Below are 22,333 nucleotides of genomic sequence, written 5' to 3' on the forward strand. Positions count from 1 at the left end.
CTGGGCATAGCAGCTTTCATTCATTTGCTGTAGAAAGTCATAATGGCTCTACTCGGATCTTGACGTCAAGGCCGTCCACGCAATATCCCAGCTGTCGCGGCCCGTCGCGCAGCTCAACCTCGCGCTTCACCCATCTCCCCGGCTGGTCATGCGCTAGCTTCTCAACAGGCGCGTCCTCGGTCGCGCCGTCCTCGGCCTCGTCCTCCTCGTCCGAGGTGTCGACGTCGTCGCCGCGCCTCCTCGCCACCGGATCCCACTCGCCCGTCTCCCAGACCAGGCGGAGCCTCAGCGGCGACAGCCCGTACGCCCTCGCCACGCGCGCCTTGACTGCGTACACGTCCAGCGCCTGCGGCACGCGCACCATCCTGTCCGCGCGGCCCGCGCACCGCAGCGCCATCGTCACCAGGCGCGCCTCCAGAAACGCGGGGTTGGCCGCCACCGCACGCACCACGTCCGGCGCGCCGTGTTTGGCGCAGAGCGCCTCGTAGCGCGGGTGCGCCGCGAGGATGCCCGGCGCTGCGGCCTCGGGTGCTGCGGCGAGCTGCCGCGCGATGCGCGACAGGTAGAAGAGCTCGGCGTTGTTGCGGTCGTCGGCGGTGACGGGCGAGAAGTTGAGGGTCTGGAGGGCGCCGATGCGTGCAATTGTGAACATGTGCGCCTCGTCTGCGGTGGTGGCGGCGGCGGCCGAAGACGATGACGCGCCAACGTCGTAGACGGGGTTGTGGCTGATGCGCAGCGCCGTCAGCCCGGGGACATGCTCGGTGAGGCGGTCGATGAAGTCCCAGTCCTCGATCTGATTGTATGACACGTCAATGTATTGTATGGATTTCGAGAATACAGGGCAGGGAGCGTCCTCGGACGACAGGCTGCGGATGTTGTTGCCCTTGAGGTAGAGGTTGCGCAGGGAGGTGAGTGGCGCAAGGCTGGCGAGGTCGGAAAGCGCACCGAAGCTGTTGAATTCGAGGTTGAGCGTTGTCAAGGTTGTTGAGAGACCGCTGTAGTTTACCGCAGGAAGACTTGAAAGATAGTTGGCGCCTGCGGCCAGGTTGGTGAGCGAGGGAAAGGCGACGGCGATGCGGCATATCTCTTCCCATCCGAGCATGTTGTCGCCGATGCCCAGCTCAGTGACCTGCGAGAATGCGGTGACGGCCTTGACCAACGCATTATCCTCTACAACATTTTGAAACCGGTTTCCGCTAATTCGACGCGAGTTAGTCGCTGCCTTCATCTCATCCCTGTAGAAAGTGCATACATACTTGATGGCTAGTTTCTTGAGGCCCGGCAAGTCTTTGCAGATATCCACGACCGGGCCCAGATTCTCAAATAAATTCCTACTAATGTCGATGTGCGAGAGCTTCGGGCTCACCTGCGCCACCGTCGGCTCGCCTTGGCTGTGCGCAACGGCCATGTAGACGCCGTCGAGGATGGCGGTTCGGAGCTCGTCGAGCTGCGCCATCTGGCGGCGCACCTTGTCGAAGCCCACCTCCTCGGCGACCTTGCCTGCGAACCGAATCCGCGAGTCCGGCACGCCGCTCGTAGCCGACTCCGCCTCCACGTACTTGGCCTTGAGCGCGGTCACGAAGCTCACGGGGGCGTCGGCGGGCCGCGTTGGGCGTACAAACGACGCCGCGGTGGGAGAGTCGGATGTGCCTGGATGTCGGGTTAATCGCGCGGGCTCTCATGGGTAGATGGTGGCAGATAAACACTTGCATTGAAAATATCGCCTCCCCTTGTGCGAGCCGTCGTGCTTTCCGCGGGTGCCGTCATCCCATTCGACTCCTAGCCACGACCCAGTTGCGCCAGCGACCTCACCAATGTAGCGGACAGTGCACAGGGCATCATCGTAGGATATGCGCTCTCCGAGGTAGTGCGAGTCGGCCATTGTCGGGTATTTCTGGGTAAGTTCTGCTGTGTCTATGAGAGGAGATGCATGTTGGTTTTTTTTGCTCGGGCTTGCTGAGTTGCTGGGTGGTGAAAGACCAGGCAGCAGATTAATCAAGAAGCGGTGCAGGTCGTCCGGTCAAGCCTCATTGTGGGCACGAACCAGCTTGCCAGCTAATGGGGCTACATTTGTATGCCACAACCAAAGCAACAATTCCAATTACATTAGAAAAAATCGTCGTGAAAATGTGTGTACCTCACGGATAGTTCAAGAAAATTATGGAAAACGAGATTCATTGACATTCATTGGCTATATTTCTCTTATACAAAATTAGGCTCTCTGTGGTCGCCTCTTCCGCCTTTACAGCTTGCTGCCCTTCGGGGAGCCGACAGTCTTAACCAGAGCGCGACCGTTGCTGAGGCAGATCTTGCCGCCCTCGACCTGGGTGACGAAGCGAATCTCCTCAAAGTCGCCCTTCTTCTCACCCGTCTTCCAGACGTGAGTGATGAGCTTGTCGCCGGGCTTGACGGGACTGGCAAAACGAGCCTGGTACTCCTTGATGTTGGCGGGGTTGCTGCCGGCGAGGGAGCGAACAATCTCGAGGCAGGTCGAGTTCCACGAGTAGAGGCCGTGCATGATGGCGCCGCCAAAGCCCATCTTCTTGCCGGGCTCGGGAGTGGCGTGGAGAGGGTTGTAGTCGCCGTTGAGGCGGTAGAGGAGGGCCGACTCGGTCGTCGTCTGGTGAGGCAGGACGACGTCGGGCTTCTTGTCCTTGGGGGGCGGGTAGCTGACTGTCGCGGGGCCCTTGGGGCCGTCCCAGTTGCCCTGGCCGATGAAGAAGGAGCTGGTGTGGATGCGGCTGTAGACCTCGTTGTTGTCAGTGTCGACGAGCTCCGTCTCGACGTCTAGGACAGTGCCGGGCTTGCCCTTGTCGTAGACGCCGACGACTTTGGTGCGGGTCTCGAAGTTGCGGCCGGCCGAGGTAGTAGGTAGGGGCTTGAGGAACTCCATCTTGCGCTGACCGTCGACAACGCGTCTGTAGTCGAGATCGGGAACACCGGGAACCTTGGTGGCCTTGCTGCTGGCATAAAAGTCGATGACCTCTTGCGTGTCGCCCTTGAAAGCTGTAAAAGTCGCAGGCAATTAGCGCTGGGGCAGACGATTGTGGGCTGGAGGCATGCGCTCACAGAGAATGATGGGATACGTGGGGAAAGCGGCAAAATCGGGGTGCAGTTCCTATGATCATGGTCAATGCGAGCTCTGAATAATTATACGAGCGCCAATTCGTACATAGAGCAGGTGAAGCTCATCAGCCTTGGCGCCAATCGAGTTGGCAAACAGCAACAGATCGCGCTTCAGCCAGGACACCTTCTGGCGAGGATACTCGAAGCCGACACCGGGACCGGACATTGTGGCTGGATTTCTGTGTATATGGATGATGGGTGAAAGTCAAGGACGAGGGGTGGCTCGCTGTGCAGTTCTGGTAATGAAAAGAGGAGAGAGCTGGAGGCAAGATGGCAGAGGATGTGGTGTCGCTTTTGCGGGCTTATAGATGGGTCTCTGCCGAGGTTGCTTCGGACGCCGGTCAAGCTTCCACGGTCTTAATTTATTTAGCAGGTACAACCGTAACCGTAGTTCCAGACCGGAGACCCCGCATAAGCCACCCGGAGCTTGCTAGCCTGATCAAGCACAACATGTCTGGTTGAACTACCGGAGATTATAAATGCATTGCGTGTATGCCAGACGATGCCGGGCAAGAATAGATCGGTTAGCATGTATGTATATATGTACATACATACGTACATACATACATACATACATACATACGTACAGAGGCGGAAGCTCGAAGGCTCTCACGCGAGGAACGCTCCCACCGATAAACATCCTTCTTTTTTTCATAAAAAAAAAAGGAAGAAAGAGAATTCTGAGAAGGGTAAAGAGAAAATGAATCAAGAGGAGCGAAACAAAGCAATCCAATGCCTGACCTCTTTTCCGATACCAACCCTCCACACTCTGCCAAATCTCCGTTGGCCCTTGTCTTTGGCAGCTAAAACTCCGGTCGGTGCAACAACGATGACACCGAATCTAGGCGCCGCTGCACATTCAACCGAGGAAATATTTAGAAACAAAAAAAGTAGACAAGTTTTAGGGAAACGAACAAAAAGGATGCAGAAGATACGTATTGGTTGTCGAGAGCATACCAGTCCAGGGTGGACAAGGAGATTCACTGTAATTTCAGTGGGTCTGATATACTGAAACTTCCACGCTACAGGTGGTCCTCAAGCAACGCACCCCTTCACACCGACTCGACCAACAATGGACAATCAAGACGACTGTGCCGTGTGCTGCGCCAATCTCTTTTCATTCGCAATATTTCTGCAACATCTCTCCACCAATACAAGTCTTCTAAACCCTCGGAATAGCCAGCCAACGGATGCCTTCAACTCTCAACTGGTGACCAGCAAAGCCTCCACAGTCACGCCAGCACACAAGAGGTAACTTATTTAAAACAGTTATCATTTAACAAAAGGAAAAAAAACCCCCATTCGTTGGGCATGAACTATCAATCTCATACCGTACAATGAGTGGCAGAGCGCAAAGCTTCCCGCGCTCAAAACTTCAACATAAAAAAACCGCTAGCCGACCCGACCCTTGGCCCTGTCGCACTCCTCCAGGAACCTATATATGCCCTCAAGACCCTCGAATTCCTGAGAACGATGCTTCACCGAACAACTAGCTGGTGAAAGGCTTTCATATTCTTCTGGATCCGACAGCCATGGGTTTCCGTCAAGCTCAAATGCCTCTTGAATCAAGGAGTCCTCGCTCAAAGCGTCATATTCCGACCCGGGTCCCCAGACAGATCTGGTAGAACCACCAGGCGACGTAAAGGCCTTTTCTGACTCAGGGGCAAATGGGATTTGAAGCGTCATATGCATGTTTTCAGACTGCGGGTCTTGGCCAAGAACACCTCGCTCAATGCCAATATCGTCGCAGAGACGCTCCAGGGTATACACATCAACTCCTGGGAACCGAACACGAAGAACGTTGCTCTTCTCCATAGAAACGGGCAAGTCTCCGAGCACGGATAGTCGACGAAGATCTGCATATATCGCGGTAAGATCTTTGAGCGCACGGCCAAAGTCGGTAGAGAGCACATCCAGGAATCCTTCGGTATTGAGGGAAGCGCCATCAGCAGGAGCGGCGCCCTTGAAGCCGGAGATATCAGACGCTTCGATCAGCGCAGCGGCAAGAGGACTCAGCGCGGTGATCGTGGGGGTGAGCTTGAAGTCGATGAAAGAGCCCGAGGCGAAACGCGGGAAGTTGGCCATTTTGCGCATGGCCTGGTCCTCAAGAGCCGAAACGGCACGGTACTGCGGCTCGCCGTTGGCCCCAAGGCCGTCATATTGGAGGCGCTGGCCGGAAAGGAAGAAGGCCCTCATGGCTTGAGAGACATTTTGCACGACCTGAGCCGGTGCCGCAGGCGTGTGAGAAAAGTACCTGGCTCCGCCACCGCCGATGCCGTACCCACCAGCAGAGCGCGGCATCGCGCCGCCCGTCAAGTTTGGCCGCAGGGCATTCGCAAACGGAGCCCGTCCGGAGAACTGGCCGACCCGTCGATAGGTTTCGGACGAAGGCAGCTGCGATCGGCGGAACGGCTGGCGAGCACCGCCGTGGGGCGGCGCGGTACTGAGGAATCGGCGGACCGCCTGGGCGTGCTGGCCGGAGATTCGCGAGATCCAGCGCCGCTGCTGCTTCAAGAAGGCGGCAGGGTGGATGGGCTGTCGTCCGGATCGGATGGGAATGTATTGTTGTTTTGCGTTGTAGAGCGGCCGCGCGGCGCTGGCAAGGTTGGCTCGCACGGCTTCGGTCGCTCTCGTGGCAGCAACGCGGAGGAGACGGACGGCCGCTGGCCCCCATATCCCCGCCATGCTTGCCATGATGGGCGAAGAATAAAGCTATGCAGATGCTGTTTTACTCCGGCCAGAGCAGGATGAGGGGAGGTTGCGTCATCCAGCAATAGCTCGGAACCCTGAGGATGCAAGTGACTCTATATACTGCGCCACAGAAACGGCATTTCGCCACCCAGATTGCGGGAGGGACCGCGCTGCACCGCCACAGGATGCCTCAGCATAACGCTAGTACTAAAGTAGATTAGTCCCACAAAGCTACCTTTTATTTCTTCTCCAAGAAAATTTCCCTTTTCTTTTCTTTCCTCTCAACCACATCCAAAGCTCTTCAGTTCACCCAAGCTTCGACCAGACTGCCAGAGGCGTCTCGGCTCGGTTGTGGTGATACTGAAGGGCTTTGTAATATTATGAGGTAAGGAATATTCTGCTTGGTGTTTGCTCGTCCGATGCACAATGATGAATTGATCACAATTGAACAATCCAATTCATACCAACCCATGGTGAGAAGCAATCTATCTTAATCAGCCTGAGCAGATTTTTTGCAGACACTATTTGTTTACAGTCGATTGTTGAGCTATCTCTGACTGTACTATAGATCATGACATGATGATTGACGACATGCCGACGCGTTCGATGTACAATATCAAAGGTTCGTATAAACACACGTTTTCTTCTATGCCCCCCCTCCGAATGATGATCAAACCGACACCTCAGGGATTCCTCATGCTTAATACATAATGTGGATACCGTTGTTTAAGTTTCAGCCTTGTCTGACTTGGATTCTTTACTTCGCTTCTATCTCTGCGCTCTTGGAATGTGCATCTGGCTAACTCTCGAGGCGTTAGGTAAATACTATCCACGAACGCACACACCCATGCAACGTGTCTCTATGATGAAGATTTGAACGAACGGGCGGACATAATCGAGCCCTGCTGTCCCTATGCCCTAGAAAAGCAAGGCGTACAAACCTTGTGGTGTAGGGGTGGCGGGATCTCTGGATGACACTTCGTCACCTGACTTGAGCACAACATTTCAATACATTCCCTTGCGGGATTTTGAACTCTATCGCGTAATTGATAACTAATTGTCTTGTTACGATAGGTAAATAAGAACATTTTTCCATTCTGGACCACACCGTTTCTGTGATGAGATGTTTCAATTTGTATTCACACTGGTTGATCTCGTGTTCCTCTTTTGGAGCTGTGAGACTTGAAAATAATACACAACTTCTGACTGGTAATTGCTCTGCTCGATGCCCAAAGCTATATGGTCTCGTACTGACTTTGTTCTAGAAATCTTCACGCAATGTTCCTGCAGACCGAGTTGTGGTACACTGCTAACCTGGCTCTGTAAGTAGGCATAACGGCACGGATACGTGCGCTCTCGAGGCGAAAAGAAATTATAAATAATGAAGAAGAAATTCAATATCATTGCTGCATCTATTTAATGACTCGTCGACCCGTCTGTGTTGTGTAAAGCTCATTACTTGCCCGCCCGGCCAACCGCCGCCCATGCCTCTAGTTTTGGAGTTGCTGAAGGCGGGCATTCATCCCGACGATGCAGCGGATCAGGTCCCAGTCGCCGTTGGCGCCGACCCAGTCCGTCACTACGATGCCCGCGCCGGCGGAGCCGATGGCCAGGTTGTTGGGTCCCTTGCCCTCGACGCCGTGGCTCGTGCATAGGTACTCGACCACGCGCGGGTTGACCTTTCTCGCGATGCGTTCCGGCCAGCACGTGGCGTTGAAGAAGTTGCTCGCGCTGAGGAAGTTGACGTAGAACGGGGGCTTGTCGGCGCCCTCGTCGTAGCCTTCCGCGCCGGGCAGCAGGAACGCGTGCTCGGCGGCGCGCTCGAGGTGGCCGTGGCTGAAGCTCACCTTCTTGTCGATGTTGTCGCTCTCGGTGACCTCGTAAAAGTCCTGGACGCGGATCGCGCAGCTGCCGGCCTGGCCGTCCTCACAGTTGTCGGGCCACGCCGAGGCGTCGAGCCCCCAGCCGTGGCCGTCCCACTCGCCGCGCAGGTCGTCGTCGACGCCGAAGCGGCGCATCAGCACGATCTTGCCGCGCGCCTCGCCGAGCGTCGGCACGCGCGGCTCCGTGTACCACCTGTCCGGGCGCTTGCCGACGTACCCGTCGCGCAGGTAGCGGCCCAGGTCGCCGTCGGAGCCCTTGCCAGTGCCCTCGCGCTTGACGCTGACGATGACGGTCTCGGTGCCGTGCTCCTCGAGGAAGCGGTACACGTCCTCGAGCATGTCGCCGAGCCACTTGGTGCCGGTCAGCGAGACGGGGAAGACGCTGTGGACGAGCGCGAGGCGGTCGTCGTCCTGGCTGGCGGACACGCGGATGTCGAGGAACCGCACGCCGTTCTGCAGCTGCTCCGGCACGCCGACGGCCTGGCAGCGCACCGACGGCAGCGCCTTGTAGCACGTCGGCGAGTTGTGCGTGCCGGGCAGCGACAGCGACGGCAGCGGCCAGGCGTCGCTCAGCTCGCCCATCCAGCCGTCCAGGCGCGCCGACGAGTACACGGCGACGAGCCCCGCGGCGGGTACGTACACGACGGTGAGGTCGTGCGGGCCGTCGTCGAGCTTGCGCATGACGGCCGACCGCGACGACGGGCTCGGCACGTCCGTCTCGTAGCGGTGGTCCTCGGTCTGGAAGGTCAACCGGACGACCTCCGCCGACGGGTCTGCGGCGGACACGTCCGTCTCGACCGTCTGGAAAGCCTCGGCGCGGAAGGACACGTCCCGGCGGTCGGTGCCGGCCAGGTCCGCCTTGACGCGCAGCTCGGAGGAGGCGCTCTCGGTCGCGTTGAGGAAGTTGGTGACGGCGCTGCCGATGCTCGACAGCACGCCGACGGTCTTGACGCGCTCGGCTGCGAAGCGCTCGGCGGCGACGAGCTCCAGCGGGTGGACGGTGAGGTTGCGGATGGAAAGATTAGGCATTTTGTCTCGTCCGTCTCGTTTCCTGAATGGCATGTATTCTTTTATTTATGGGATTAGTTGGTTCGCGCGGCGGTTCTGTTAGTCTTGTCGCTAGCTGGTTGGCGAGGGGTATATTGATTGTATGCGTGGTGACCGGAACCGGCAAGGTAGACTGCGGGAGGATGCAGAAATGTGAGAAAGCGTCTCAATCGCTCAATTGATTGCCCGATATTGTAGATTAAAGAAGAAAATAGTGAGATGGACCAGTAAACCGGCAAATGATGGAGAGTTTAAAGGATCCTCAGCCGGCTGCTTGGACGTAGGCGGGGCGGCTTGGAGGGGTGGGGGTGCTGTGCCGTAATTTTATGTCTTTACAGCTCGCTGGGAGGGGCAGTGCAAGTCGGCAGCGGCTTGGCTGCCTCGTTTGATCTGCATCCTAGTTCTTCTGAGCTTCTTTTTTTTCTTTTTTCGCCTGGCCTATCGTCATGGTCCTTCCCTCGACCATCTGACGAATGATGGTTTGCATTCTCGCACGGCTAAGGCGTCAACCTTCTTAGTGGATCGACGTGGCGAGGAGGTCCAGTTGTGTCTTCGGCCAGCTGAACTTGAACGGGGGCGGCGATAGTGGCCAGATCTGGCCCAGGCTTGATTGTCAGTTATATCCCTCGAAATCATATTGTCCTTGCATGCAGTCACAATCATCGTCATCCTGAACAGCCACTGCTTCCCAATTATTTTCATTGGTTCCTCCGCATATATGTCAGAGGTCGATAGACCCAACTATCTGCGTAGATTATTTGCTCATCTCTCCCGCCCTGCCGACTGATCCGCACATGTTCGGTCAGAGAACCGGGAAATTAAAAGATGTTGAAGTTCTTTTGTGTTCCCGTAAACGCCAAGTTCGTAACGCTGCCTCTTAAGCGCCCCTACTGAAAGGGTATCCCAAATGCAAATCTTCGCAGTAATGTTTTCCCAAATGCACGAACAACCCGCTGCCAATCTTTGTTGAAAGACGCAATTCGGGTTCGTTCCTGGTATATCATGATATGGCCAAGAGGCCTCTCGTTAAGCAAAAAAGATGACAAAGGAAATATGCTAAAAACCGCCCGAAAAAAGCCCCCGCGTCCCTGCGGGGGGTGTATTGTGTACCAAATTGGTTTCGTTGAGAACCGTACGCCGCCCGAAATGTTGTGCCTCATGAAAAGAACATTAAACACATCTATCTTGAAACAAATAAAGGAAAGCGTTGTTGAATGCTTTCCCAATCAAGCTCTGAAAGAAAAAAATGCTTAGAGCTTGAGGGTCTTGGGCTGCTCCCAGGTGAAGCTCTGGTTGGTACCAAAGTGGCCGTTCTTGGCAGTCTGGCGGTAGATGGGGCGGTCCAGGCTGAGCTCGCGCACAATGACACCGGGGCGGAGGTCAAAGTTGTTGCGGATGATCTCAACGAGCTGCTCCGAGGTCTTGTCGGAGGTACCGTAGGTATCGACGTAGATGGAGAGGGGCTCGGCAACACCGATAGCATAGGAGAGCTGGACGAGAGCGCGGCGGGCGAGGCCAGCGGCGACAAGGGACTTGGCGATCCAGCGACCGACGTAGGCAGCGGAACGGTCGACCTTGGAGAAGTCCTTGCCGGAGAAAGCACCACCACCGTGGGCACCCCAGCCACCGTACGTGTCGACAATGATCTTGCGGCCGGTCAGACCGGCGTCACCCTGGGGACCACCGATGATGAAGAGGCCAGAGGGCTGGATGTGGTAGATGGTCTTCTCATCAAGGTACTGGGCGGGGATGGTGGCCTTGATGATCTTCTCGAGGATCTCCTTGCGAAGCTGCTCGGTGGTGATGTCCTCAGAGTGTTGAGCAGAGACGACGACGGTGTCAACACGGACGGGGACAACGGCACCGTTGTCGTGCTTGTACTCAACGGTGACCTGGGTCTTGGTATCGGGACGGAGCCAGGGAAGGGTGCCGTCACGGCGGGCGGCGGACATGGCAGCGTTGAGCTTGTGGGCGAGCTGGAGGGTAAGGGGGAAGAGCTCAGGGGTCTCGTCGGTGGCATAGCCGAACATGATACCCTGGTCACCAGCACCGAGACGCTCGAGGGCCTCGTCGTAGTGGAGACCCTGGGCGATATCGGGGGACTGCTGCTCGATGGCGACGAGCAGGTTGAGGGTCTTGTAGTCAAAGCCCTTGGCGGAGTCGTCGTAGCCAATGTCCTTGACGGCGTCACGGACGACCTTCTGGTAGTCAATCTTGGCCTTGGTGGTGATTTCACCGAAGATCATGACCATGCCGGTCTTGGTGGCAGTCTCGCAAGCAACCTTGGAGAGGGGGTCCTCAGCCAAGCAGGCGTCGAGGACAGCATCGGAGATCTGGTCGGCAATCTTGTCAGGGTGACCCTCACCGACGGACTCGGACTGTGAATTCAAGGTTAGCCAGGCTGCAGAGCGGAGGACACGGAGAAGGGGGCGTGTCGGGGTTTGTTTGGCGAGGGGACGCATTGAGCGACATACGGTGAACAGGAAGTTACCCTGGTTGTAGTGGGTGCCGTTGGTACCGTTGGCGGAAGGCATTGTGAATGATTTGAGAGGATTAAAGGAGGAAGAGGAGGGACGATAAGTTTGGAAGAGATTCGGGGTGGCTGATGAGCGAGATAGCTAGTGGCAGAAAAAAATCTGGATGGCAAGGTCGTCAATGAAGACGGCACCGCAAGACTGTTGTTGTGGCGAAAGGCTGGTTAGTACAATGTGTAGGTCGCAGGAAGGATTTAAATCGGCGAGCACAAACCTCGTAGAGCAAAACGCTGGGTTGAGAGGGAAGAAGATGAGAGAGGATGAGAGGATGAGTGGAAAAAAAGACGAGGGAAAAGGGCGAAGAAAAGGCGGAGGGGAGATTGCACAAGCGGGCAGCCCTGCAAAAATGGCTGGTCTAGTCGGAGGTACCTCGCGGCAAGCCAGAAAAAAAATTCGGCCGGCTTAAGACAGGCGGGACAAGGTCAGTATGTACCTGGCGGACCCCATGGAGGGGTAAATGGGAGTGTTTTGTGTTGCAACGGTACATGCAATGTGCTGCGGCTTAGGGTGGTCGCCCGGGTACCCTACTAGCGTCGAGGAGGGGCAGCGCCGACAGGCAGTAGACAAGATGTACAAAGCAAGCCACTTGGCAGCCGGCATTGGTGGTTTCGGAGCAAAATGAGGTTGCTAGGCAGCTTAAGTAGATATCTTTTACTTTACTCAGCCAAAAGGCTAAAATGAAGAGGAATGGGCGCAATGAAAACTACCTAAAAAGAAACCATATGTAGTATTTTTGAGTATCTTCTGTACCTCGCTAGCATTGTAAACGTAAAGCCAAAATTAGCTGTCGGCGCTGGGAGCTGAAGACCACAAGTACCTTGCAAAGTGGATGTCGCAGAAGCTGTGGGGGATATTGCGCCATCGGACAGAGGAAAATGTCGAGCACAGCACCCTGCAGTTCGTTTGCAAGGTCTCATCCTCCCCCCAGCAGAATCAAACAAGGGACGGGGCGGGACGGAAGAGCTTCCATTTGTTGAGCTTGTGCCTTTTGGTGCCCGTCTGTGTTCTGTTTGAGTGATAAGCTGGCTGTTGCTGTGCTGCCGTCTGTTGCGTGACGCTAGGAATCCATCACGTCGCCAGTACCAGCGCTGCCCGCGAGAACGTGGTGCGGGTCAGCCTCAAAGCGCATCCTGCTTGCAACATCCTCATTCGGAGGGGCAAAGGGAGGGGTTTTGGTATTGGATGGGCAAGGAAGGAGCTACGAAGACCTCGGAGCGTCGGCGGGATCGGAGCAAAGCAAAGAACCCTGGATGGATGGATGGCTTACGCACACCAGCATGTACAATGCACTATTATGCTGACAATGCTGTGCAGCATCAGCATCAGCACCAACGGTTTCCTGTCAGCTACCTATGTACTAACTAGCTATGTAGGTACTTAGCCGACCTATTTATTTTAAATTGATCATACGCCACACTACTTTGTGCTCAGGCTCAGCCAGCCAGTTCCCTTTGCACCAAGCAATGGCCCCCCACCATCTATCCCGCCGCCTGCGGCCGGAAACAACCCCACCTTGGCTATTATAAAATCTTTTGGCACCGTAAAAGCTCCAACTTATGCCCATCCAAGCATCGCGACCAACCAACCAAGCTCGCGTAGTGTCGAAAACAATTACTTGATTCATCTCCACGCCGTCACATTCTCATCATGAGCAAATTCGGCACCATGGTAATGGGCCCGGCCGGCGCCGGCAAGGTATGTGCGCAAACACCACCGCAGCCATCACCACCCCGCCTCTCGTCGTCTGCATCCCACTGCAGAATCGACAGCCGCGTGCGCCCACCTGCGCATCGCAAAACATGCAGTCTCCTTCATGCTTTTCTGTTTTTCCCTCATAGCGTAAGACTACACACACAAACCAATCAATCCTAACGCATCCCTCCCTTCCAGTCCACCTTTTGCGCCGCCCTCATCACCCACCTCCAGCTCAACCGCCGATCCGCCTTCTACGTCAACCTCGACCCCGCCGCCGAGACGTTTGAGCACACGCCCGACCTCGACATCAAGGAGCTGATCTCGCTGCACGACGCCATGGAGGAGGTCGGCCTCGGCCCCAACGGCGGCCTCGTCTACTGCTTCGAGTTCCTCATGCAGAACCTCGACTGGTTGACCGACGCCCTCGACGCCCTCACCGACGACTACCTCATCATCTTCGACATGCCCGGCCAGATCGAGCTCTACACCCACATCCCCATCCTGCCCACCCTCATGCGCTTCCTGTCGCAGCCCGGCGCGCTCGACATCCGCATGGCCGCCGTCTACCTGCTCGAGGCCACCTTCGTCGTCGACCGCGCAAAGTTCTTCGCCGGCACCCTTAGCGCCATGTCGGCCATGCTCATGCTCGAGGTCCCGCACATCAACGTCCTCTCCAAGATGGACCTCATCAAGGGCCAGGTCAAGAAGCGCGATCTCAAGAACTTTTTGACCCCGGACGTCGCGCTGCTCGACGACGACCCGCTCGAGCGCGGCCGCCTGACGGGCGACGGCGCGGACGAAGCAGCGGGCAACGAGTCCAAGGCTCCAGGCGACCGCGAGCAGGTCATGAAGGGCGCGAGCTTCCGCCGCCTCAACCGCGCGGTGGCCGGGCTGATTGAGAGCTTCAGCATGGTCAACTACCTCAAGCTCGACGTCACCGACGAGGACAGCGTCGGCGGCATCCTCAGCTTCATCGACGACTGTATCCAGTTCCACGAGGCGCAGGACCCCAAGGACCCCAACGAGGATGCCGAGGCTGACGAGCAGGAGCAGGACGAGGAGTGATGCGGAGCGGAGTGCGCGCATATAGAAAAGTGATTCATCAGGAGCATAGCGTCGGCGTTGATTTGTATTTGAAATATTGAAATACCAAGGACCATGCATAGACCAATATAACGACCAATATAACAAGAACAAGTAAGAGTCCGGAAGCATGTAAACAAGCGCAATCCCCTTGATATTTCTCGCCTTCTCCCATGCTCTTTCAAAGGTAACCGGGTGCCAAGCAGTCAATCCAAAAAAAACAAACCACCCGAGCATGAACATTACAAAAAAGATACAAGGCATATCATTCATCGTAAAATCATCTTCCACCCCACTGCTCTCGCAAGCAGACGCGACACCTCCCGGAAAAGCAGCGGCCCCCCATACACAAGACCCATCACGAAACTCCCCCCTCCCTCCCTCCGTCCTCTCTTGCTCACCGCCCACGGTTCTCCTGCTCCTCGTACCTCCTGTACTCCCTCAGCCAGATATCCCTCACCACCGCCGCGTACCCCGCCAACCTCCCGCCCGCGGCCACCAGGTCCCTTGCGCTCTCCGCCGGCCCGCGATGCCACGCCCACGCGGCGAGCGCCGCGACCGCCGCCCACGCGACCGCCAGCTGCGAGGCGTGCGTCCAGGCCAGGGCGCGCTCGCACGCGGGCGCCACGTACGGGTAGGCGGCGGAGGCGCCGCGGAGGGCGGAGGCGCGCGCGGCGGAGAAGGTGACGCGCAGGGGGGCGTCGGCGCGGAGGACGTGGGTGTGCACGAAGGCGGCCTGCTCGGCGGGGAGGAGCGAGGTGACGAGGTGTGAGAGCGTCGCCGTTACGTCCATGGCTGCTTGTGTATGTGTGTATGTGTGTGTGTGTGTGTGCGGGGTGTGTTGGTTGCACGTTTCGTAGAAGCGCAAGGACTGAGGATTCCCAAAAGTTGGTATCGCCTCGCGGTCTGTCGCCCGCTGTTTTGTGTATTTGTAGGTTGTATCAAGGTTGTCGACGATGATGGCGCGTGCGCCAAGGAGGAAAGTGCCCGTCTGTGTTATCTTGACGATGAACCGTGCGTCGCGTCCTCACACCCGTGTAACGTGTCAAGGAGGATCGGCACGCGCGACGTGAGATACAGCGTAAAAGCTCTCGATTTCTCTTGTTGCTTGGTAGCTTTCAGGGTAAATAAATGTCAACAAGTGGTCGTTTCTTGTGTACCAGCCGAACGCGGACGCGGGCGTGGAGGGGGGGAAGGAAGGAGGACCCACACACCACATGCGCCTGGTCAGCGTCGGATTGCACAGGTCACGACAACTTTGAACCCCTACTTCGCATGTATGTAGGTATGTCCTGATGCTACGGGTTCTCAGTTCCTAGCTATACACAATCAGAGCTCACCATCACGAACATGTTGTCCGATTATCTTCTGCTACTTCAGATCTTTGCTGCTGTCAATGCTGCCCCTGTACACGTTTTGACATGTGAAAGCCAGGTCCCAGCGTCAACGTTCACGGCATGGATTATTAGTTAAAGAAATGCATTCATTAATAAGTTTTCCAATGGAAGAAAAGGTCAAGGAGTGGTCCTTTTTTCCCAGAATGGCCACTACTATCCCGCTGTCATTCCCCTTATAATACAACAAAGATGCCAAGAATGTCGCTCCATTGCGACCAAGAGTACAAGAAAAGAAGAAAAGGAATGGATGGGAATAAAAAGAAGAATGAAACAAAGAAAAAAAAACACACGGGATATCGAAAGATACAGGCCGTTCCGCAACTCCGTGTAATAGTAGCAATCAGTGTCGTTTCGGGCATTATAATAATGTAAAACCCCCAAGTGCGCGCGACTTTGTTTTTCATCATCCCTCCCGCCTGCGCCGTTTTCATCGTGTCGCAAAATCCTCACATGTGTATTAAAAGGAGTCCGGGGCGCCGTCCAGGATTTGCCGGGCAGCTTCCAGTCTCCGTCGATAGGCATCGTGCATCTTGATGCCCGATGGTGTCGTGTCGCGCAGTCCCAACGCGCACTTTTGGATGCTCGCCAGCAAGAGGTCGACGGATACCTGGTCCTCGCCGCTCAGAGGCTGCATCGTGGGCGACGACACCGCCACGTTGCGCGATCCATTCACGTCCCCGCCGTTCATGGAGCTCGAGTGCCCGTGGGCAGAGCCATTGACGGGGCCACCCACGGAGCCGGTGATGGATCCATTCGCGGACCCGTTGAGGGAGCCGTTCACGGAGCCAGACATTGACCCGTTCGACATCCTGGCCAGGACAGTCTCGTTCATACTGCTTCGGCGGCTCTGTGGAAGGCTGCGCATGCCCCGCATCATGAGCTCCGGTGACTCTCTCGGGGTCGTGTTTCCGCTTAGTCGCGTCTTATGGATCAGAGGAAAGCTTCGGTTTGTACCGGTCGACTCGAAAGAAGACACCGACGGACGATGGAGGCCAATGCGCTTGGGGTGACCGATAGTATTGGCCGCCATGGCAGCCGGTCGAAATTGAAATGCGTGTCGAGGGCCATATCGCTCCTTTGAGGAACGCGAATCCTCGCTGCTGCTGCCGCTCTCCTGTGTACTAGGCGCGAGACGTTTGTTTGTCTGGCTGTGTATTTGAGTGACGCCAATGATCGGGGACTCGTAGCCATCGTCTACCGTGTCAATGGTGGAAGCGCGGCTGTCACGGCCTTCGCGTGCTGTCGCGAAACTGTCAACGGATGTCATGGTATCCAGGCTAGGCCGACGTGGGCGTCCAGAAGCCGCCGTGGGGAGAGCTCTCGTTGTCTCCACAGAGCCGTCCGAGCAATCGCTACCAGAATCGTCTTCTTCTGGGGCTCGATAGCTCTGTCTGCTAACATGGCCCATGGCCGAGTGTAGGAAAAAGTGTTCGTAGTCGAATGCATCTTCTCTGTCCTCGTGCGACAAGGGATGCTGGTAGGCCTCGTGGTAGAGAGAGTCGCCGCTCTCGCTAACGTCGTCGGCTTCCAAATCCGCAACAGTATTTTCTTCGGCAGGGTCTTCGGCAGGCTCCTCGGCGGGGTCTTCAGCATCCCCATTTTCGGTGTCGAGGTCGTCGTCTTCGTCAGCATAACCGGATTTCTCGAGCCGGTCAAACTTTTCCTTGGCCGCCGCCGCCTTGCCCTTTGGCGGGGTATTCTCATCTTGCAAGTAGGCTTGGTGGAGGTTCTGCATGGGGCTATGTCGTGCGACGACGGGTTCTCGTTCCGATCTCTTCCAAGGCGGCGTTTGCTGCTCATTCTGCGGGGGCGGTAGCTCGTCGTCGCCGCTGTGCGCTTTGGCAAACTCGGCACGGAAAGGACTGCCGAGAGCTGGCGATGCGACGTCTTGTCCTTGCGCCGACTTTGAGTCCTCATCCCCATCCTCGACTCTGGCGTTTGTGAAGAGGCTCTGTGTGCGCAGGCTTTGCAGGCTCCGTCGCTTCATACTGTCAGCGGCAGCCTGTTCCCGGAGGCTAAAGATTTTGCCCTTGAGGCCGTTCATCTGGTCTTGGATCCCGCGCATCTGAGCTGCTGATGTAGAGCGCGCTATGCCTACGTCGTTGTAGCCGTTGAAGGTCGGGCTGGCATATCTAGCCACTTGTGTGCTGTCTGAGTTGTCGTCGTCCTGCGTGCCGTCGTCTTCGCTCAGCGGCTCCAGGGCAAGATCAAGTGGATGTTGAGAGATGCCATGGTTGAGGCGGTTGATTGAGTCGGCGCTGCGAGAATGTGGGAGCGGTTGGCGATATCCTCCTGCAGCGCCGAGAGCGCTGGCGGACCTTGGAGGCATGCCGTTTTGGTTCGCGGTCGCAATGCTGTTTTCGCTACCGTTGCGTGCGTGGACTGGCGTTCTAAATCCAGGCGATTTGGGCGTGCGTATCGGCGAGGGCGTGGAGCCGTCGGAGACTGAAGAGTAGCTAAAAGTACGCGCTCTGGTCAGATTACCTTCCATGGTCTATAGATTGTTCGTTAGTATGCAGTTGGCGTTTTGTGTGGCGACGGAGGCGGCTTACCGTCAGCCTGCGCTTGGCGTTGGCCAGGATCTGCTCGGCCCTTCGGCTGATGGATGAGGTTGAGTATCTATCTTGGTTCAGCGAGAGGTCAGAGCGCTTCGACGCGAGCCCATTGCGCGGCCTCGAGTGGCCGTCAAAGAAAGAGGAAGCGACGCTCTCCTCGTCGTCACCCTGGAAGTTGCTGTCGTCGACGCTGACGGTGTCGTCGAAGTCGGCAAAGGCGCCGTCGTGATGCGCGGGGATGGTATGCGCCGAGTCGATGGAGGCGCGGTTGTCCTTGGCGTTGGCGCCGGCGCCGGGCGCGCGACGGAGCAGCTGCTTGTGCGTGGCGGCGGCGAGGTTGTCGTCGGAGTGGTTGGAGCGGCGGGAGCGAGCGGAGAGCTGGCGCGTCGGGCCGCCGACGTTGCTCTCGACCTCGGTGACCTCGCCAATGTCGGAGAGCATGGTGCCGTTGCCGTAGATGATGGGGGTGTTGAGGGGGTAGGCGGGCGACGCCGACGACGAGTCGACGACGTCGGCAAAGTCAAACATGTCGTCGTTGAGGGGCACGCCGCCCCAGCCGAGAGATTGTTGGTGGTGGTGTTGCAGACTCGGGGGAAGTGGCTCGCGGTCGTCGTAGTCGGGCAGGATCATGTCGGGGTTGGTCAAGGTAGGCGAGGAGGCCTGCGGCCGCAGAGTCGGGTTGCTTCCATTAGAGTCTTGCCGTGCATGACGGCGGGCTGGCGCAGCAGTGGGTGTTGTCGCCATTGTGGGCTCGGCGTCGGCGAGGGGAGGCGAGGAACCACAATGGACTGACTGGTGGTGAGGGTCGGTCGGCTCAGGGCCGCGGAGTGCAGGGTCGAGGGCCAATGAGGTTGCGCTCGTGTTGTTTGCCTCGCATGCAAGAGGTAATGCCGGCGCACAAGAATGATGATGATTTTTTTTTTGTTCCCCTTCCCCTTTGTATGGACAGAGCGGGAAGCAAAGTAGCGTGTTTGCGGTGCCAGGCTAGTAGAGGTACCCGACTCAGCGCAGAGTGAGCGAGAGACAGGCACACACGCTGAACCGGTTTGAGGCTCCTCTCCGTCCACACAGACGCAAACTCAGATTTGACTCGTACCCCCGTGCGCAAAAGTCAGTTGCACAGCACACACGCACCATCCGAGGGTGGAAGTGAGAGGGCAAGTGCGGAGATGGCCAGTCCAGTTGATGGGCAGCAGCCGGCTGCAGATGGGCAGAGGCGCAAGGCGAATTATTACTTGTCGTATCGTATCGCGGCCCCAAAAGGGGAGGGGCGTGAGGAGGTGGTGGTTCAATCGGAGCCGGGCTTGTCCCAATAGACGCTGCAGGCAGACAGACGGCAGTGAGGAGAAGGCTTTGTTTGTGCTGGTGGCGCTGGGCACCCCTGGCTCAACCGCAGCCCAATAGTTTAGCCTGGTCGTTAATTCGATGCAGCCTCTTGGGATGAAATCCGTATACGGGATTTTTTTTCCTTCTGAGACGACGGCCTTCTTGGGGGTTGGAAGTTTGAAGACATCAGATTTCGCACCAACAAGTAAGCCCTTCAGGGGAGAGAGAGGGGGCCAGGAGACAAAGCGCACGCCATGCCAGCGCAAAAGCACCGAGACCGTTTCTGCAACTGCACCGTACCGCCCTGCGCTAGCTGGTCATCGATACAACGATAGAACAATAGCGACCGCAGGGTTCCCGGCCTACCAAGGCATTTTGCGCAGACTATTTACGACTAACCGCGGGTTTATTATGACCACTTTGTCACTGTTAATTCAGGCGAACAGGGGTCCCAGGCAACTCATTAGCAGGGGCCCGATGCGCGACCGGGGATCGCGAAGCCAAATCGCCAGGGTTGGGACGGTAAGTGCTGGCTACCTCCGGCGGGTATCCATCTCCGAAGGACGCTACTTTATACTTTGCCCAGTTACAGCATTACCTCAGGTACACCCCGGCTCCTGGAAGACTGAAATCAAGTACTCGCTACTTTTCACCCCATTCCCACCAAGGAAACATTTTCTGGTTGGTTTCTCTGACCCTCTCCGCTATTCTAGACAGAATGTTGACTCAATACTGGCCAATTCAATGCATTGAGCAAATTGACAAAGTAATCAAGCGTGCCGGTCATCCTCCAAAAATGCCGACCTTGTGCCGCTTCAATGTAAGGCTTCAACTTGTACCTGCAATACTGCCCCTTACTCGTACAGCTTATCCCATCACCATGCAGACATGCCTATTTCCCCTTCTCAATGTCAGCACGTCCAAGCTGTTGCAGCATTACTTGTCAATTCGCTTCCCGCTTCTCCTCCCCTCTCACTTGCCCATCTATCTCCCTTTCAACTTGACCCCCCGATGCCATGTGCGCCACTCGCTTGCCACATCTTCACCACGTTTCAGACTCAGACGCCACATCGCCATCCCATGTTGCGGAACACGAACCCCCATGCACCAGGACCAAAGAAGGACGCGGAAAATCTGCAATTCCCAATGAGGATAATTTGATTTCGCGTATTTATCCAATTCTAGCAGAATTTGAGCAGCCATGTTTTACTTTTTTTTTTTGCCGTTTCGCAATAGGTATCAAAATGAAATGTACGGGCCACAGTAAGCTTGCGGCCCTGTCTAACAGTGTCTAATGTATGCATTCATATCCCCCCCCTTTTTTCATTTCCTTTCTGCGCAAGTTTACTCATCGCGCATCTCCAGTCATCAGTTCAGTCGTCCTTGAAAGCATCATGTCTCGCCTGCACCAAGCCCTCGTCGGAACCCTTGGGCGGACGGTTGGCAATAAGACGCTGCAGAGACAAGAAACGTTAGCTACATCGTACACGGCGCAAATCTCAAAGGTCAACTTACAACCAGGTTGCGCAGCAGAATGGCAATCGTCACCTTGCCGACCGAAGGCACGTAGATGGACGCCTTCTCCTTGATGGCCGGGCCGTCAAAGTTCTTGTACGACGAAAAGTTGATGCAGACGGCGCCGTCGCGGATCAGCTCCGTCGGCACCTTGAAGGACTCGACCGGGACGCCGCCGATGACCACGTCGCTGAGCGGCAGGCACTCGGCGAGACCCCAGCCGTCCTTGTCCTCAACGCGGTGGCGCGGGCTCTTGATGCCGCTGCCGCGCGTGAAGAGCTGCACGCCCGTCACGTCGACCGAGTAGACGGTGGCGCCGTCGTTGGCCAGCAGCGCCGCCAGCGGCCGCCCGTTGACCTCGGAGCGGTTGATGACGGTGATGGTCTTTCCGAAGAGGCGGTTGCCGGTCGCGAGGATGGGGTTGTAGATTTGCAGGTACTCGAGGATCTTGACGACGGCGAGCGGCGTGCACGGCAGGATCGACTTCTTGGTGTTGGCGGGCGCGTCGAGGAAGCGCACGTTGTGGTACATGTTTTGCAGGTGCTGGTGCCGCAAGCCCTCGACGTCCTTGCCGAGCGCGACCGTCTCCCGCACGTACCCGTCGTGGGTTGGGTTCCCGTGGAAGATGGGATAGTAGACGATGGTGCCGTCGACGGCGTCGTCGTCGTTGGCCTTCATGATTTCCTCCTCGAGGAGATCCTTGTCGACGGTGCGCAGGTCAAAGTCGAAGCCACTGTAAGGAAGAGACTTGGTCAATGTTCGAGTACTTGACACTGAATCGGCGGTGCCGCCACCACCACCACCGCTATGGTGACTCACTTTTCTTCGCACGTCTTCTTGGACCATTGCGCGTACATGACGGCCGCGGGGTCATTGTTGGCGAGGAACGCTGCGAGCGTAGGCTTGCGGCTGCTATCACCTAGTACCTTGGCGAGCGTGTCCTTGACCTCTTGTAGGTAGCCCTTGGAGATGGTCTCGGCGGTGATGACCTTGCAGGTCTTGGGGGTTGTCTGAGAAGCCATCCTGGTCGCTTCGCGTAGTAGCAATCGTGGATAGTTCCACAAGGTAGACGGGGTGGCGTTTCGGAGCGTCGGACGACACGTGCGTCTACTGAGGAGACACCGCAAATGAGGGCGCCAAAAAACGGACAAGTTGTGCTTCCTCCTTGCGGATGGAGGGGTAGTTATCGCCAAGTTGCGCAATAAAAAAAATTGAGCTGCTTGATGTCTCCAGGGACAGGCTGCCCCTCCTACCGTTTTCGGCCTAGCATACCGTGCCTCTCATCCGCATGTACAGTAGTACTCCGTACATAGCTGGGCCTTGTACAGGGCTGGTGACAAAGGCGGATGGAATAACAAAAAAGGGGGGGAGTTGTAGGTTCGACTATATACAATTTAATCGTGATCTTTAATTCTGCCGTGAAATACCCTCCGACGGACTGTCGCTGCGTTTGGCCCTACGTACCCACTGGATCTACCATG

The 22,333-nt window shown here is 56.7% G+C and overlaps 9 protein-coding genes across 9 annotated transcripts; 1 reads left to right on the forward strand and 8 right to left on the reverse strand.

Annotated features, from left to right (window-relative positions):
• Positions 1-37: 37 nt before the first annotated feature.
• ISF_03709 (Cytoskeleton-associated protein, Gly-rich domain protein) lies at positions 38-1,882 on the reverse strand (the record flags this gene model as incomplete). The annotated part of the gene is made up of 2 exons (XM_018847315.1): positions 38-1,650; positions 1,705-1,882. The coding sequence occupies 2 exons, from the start codon at positions 1,880-1,882 to the stop codon at positions 38-40; spliced, it is 1,791 nt and encodes a 596-aa protein (XP_018705522.1).
• Positions 1,883-2,242: 360 nt separating this feature from the next.
• Positions 2,243-3,292, reverse strand: ISF_03710 (peroxisomal dehydratase; the record flags this gene model as incomplete). The annotated part of the gene is made up of 3 exons (XM_018847316.1): positions 2,243-3,006; positions 3,070-3,118; positions 3,173-3,292. The coding sequence occupies 3 exons, from the start codon at positions 3,290-3,292 to the stop codon at positions 2,243-2,245; spliced, it is 933 nt and encodes a 310-aa protein (XP_018705523.1).
• A 1,226-nt stretch (positions 3,293-4,518) lies between these two features.
• On the reverse strand, positions 4,519-5,820 carry ISF_03711 (hypothetical protein; the record flags this gene model as incomplete). The annotated part of the gene is made up of 1 exon (XM_018847317.1): positions 4,519-5,820. One exon carries the CDS (start codon positions 5,818-5,820, stop codon positions 4,519-4,521), a length of 1,302 nt encoding a protein of 433 aa, XP_018705524.1.
• A 1,487-nt stretch (positions 5,821-7,307) lies between these two features.
• Positions 7,308-8,729, reverse strand: ISF_03712 (phosphatidylinositol phospholipase C; the record flags this gene model as incomplete). Its single annotated transcript, XM_018847318.1, has 1 exon — positions 7,308-8,729. The coding sequence occupies one exon, from the start codon at positions 8,727-8,729 to the stop codon at positions 7,308-7,310; it is 1,422 nt and encodes a 473-aa protein (XP_018705525.1).
• Positions 8,730-9,997: 1,268 nt separating this feature from the next.
• Positions 9,998-11,281, reverse strand: ISF_03713 (S-adenosylmethionine synthetase; the record flags this gene model as incomplete). Its single annotated transcript, XM_018847319.1, has 2 exons — positions 9,998-11,125; positions 11,222-11,281. The coding sequence occupies 2 exons, from the start codon at positions 11,279-11,281 to the stop codon at positions 9,998-10,000; spliced, it is 1,188 nt and encodes a 395-aa protein (XP_018705526.1).
• A 1,647-nt stretch (positions 11,282-12,928) lies between these two features.
• ISF_03714 (putative protein family, ATP binding protein) lies at positions 12,929-14,041 on the forward strand (the record flags this gene model as incomplete). Its single annotated transcript, XM_018847320.1, has 2 exons — positions 12,929-12,976; positions 13,172-14,041. The coding sequence occupies 2 exons, from the start codon at positions 12,929-12,931 to the stop codon at positions 14,039-14,041; spliced, it is 918 nt and encodes a 305-aa protein (XP_018705527.1).
• Positions 14,042-14,456: 415 nt separating this feature from the next.
• Positions 14,457-14,852, reverse strand: ISF_03715 (hypothetical protein; the record flags this gene model as incomplete). Its single annotated transcript, XM_018847321.1, has 1 exon — positions 14,457-14,852. The coding sequence occupies one exon, from the start codon at positions 14,850-14,852 to the stop codon at positions 14,457-14,459; it is 396 nt and encodes a 131-aa protein (XP_018705528.1).
• Positions 14,853-15,913: 1,061 nt separating this feature from the next.
• Positions 15,914-18,755, reverse strand: ISF_03716 (hypothetical protein; the record flags this gene model as incomplete). The annotated part of the gene is made up of 2 exons (XM_018847322.1): positions 15,914-17,950; positions 18,009-18,755. 2 exons carry the CDS (start codon positions 18,753-18,755, stop codon positions 15,914-15,916), a joined length of 2,784 nt encoding a protein of 927 aa, XP_018705529.1.
• A 1,955-nt stretch (positions 18,756-20,710) lies between these two features.
• Positions 20,711-21,874, reverse strand: ISF_03717 (methylenetetrahydrofolate dehydrogenase; the record flags this gene model as incomplete). The annotated part of the gene is made up of 3 exons (XM_018847323.1): positions 20,711-20,791; positions 20,853-21,585; positions 21,672-21,874. 3 exons carry the CDS (start codon positions 21,872-21,874, stop codon positions 20,711-20,713), a joined length of 1,017 nt encoding a protein of 338 aa, XP_018705530.1.
• Positions 21,875-22,333: the final 459 nt, after the last annotated feature.

Source organism: Cordyceps fumosorosea (assembly GCF_001636725.1).
Source record: "Cordyceps fumosorosea ARSEF 2679 chromosome Unknown scaffold_7, whole genome shotgun sequence".
NCBI lineage: Eukaryota > Fungi > Ascomycota > Sordariomycetes > Hypocreales > Cordycipitaceae > Cordyceps > Cordyceps fumosorosea.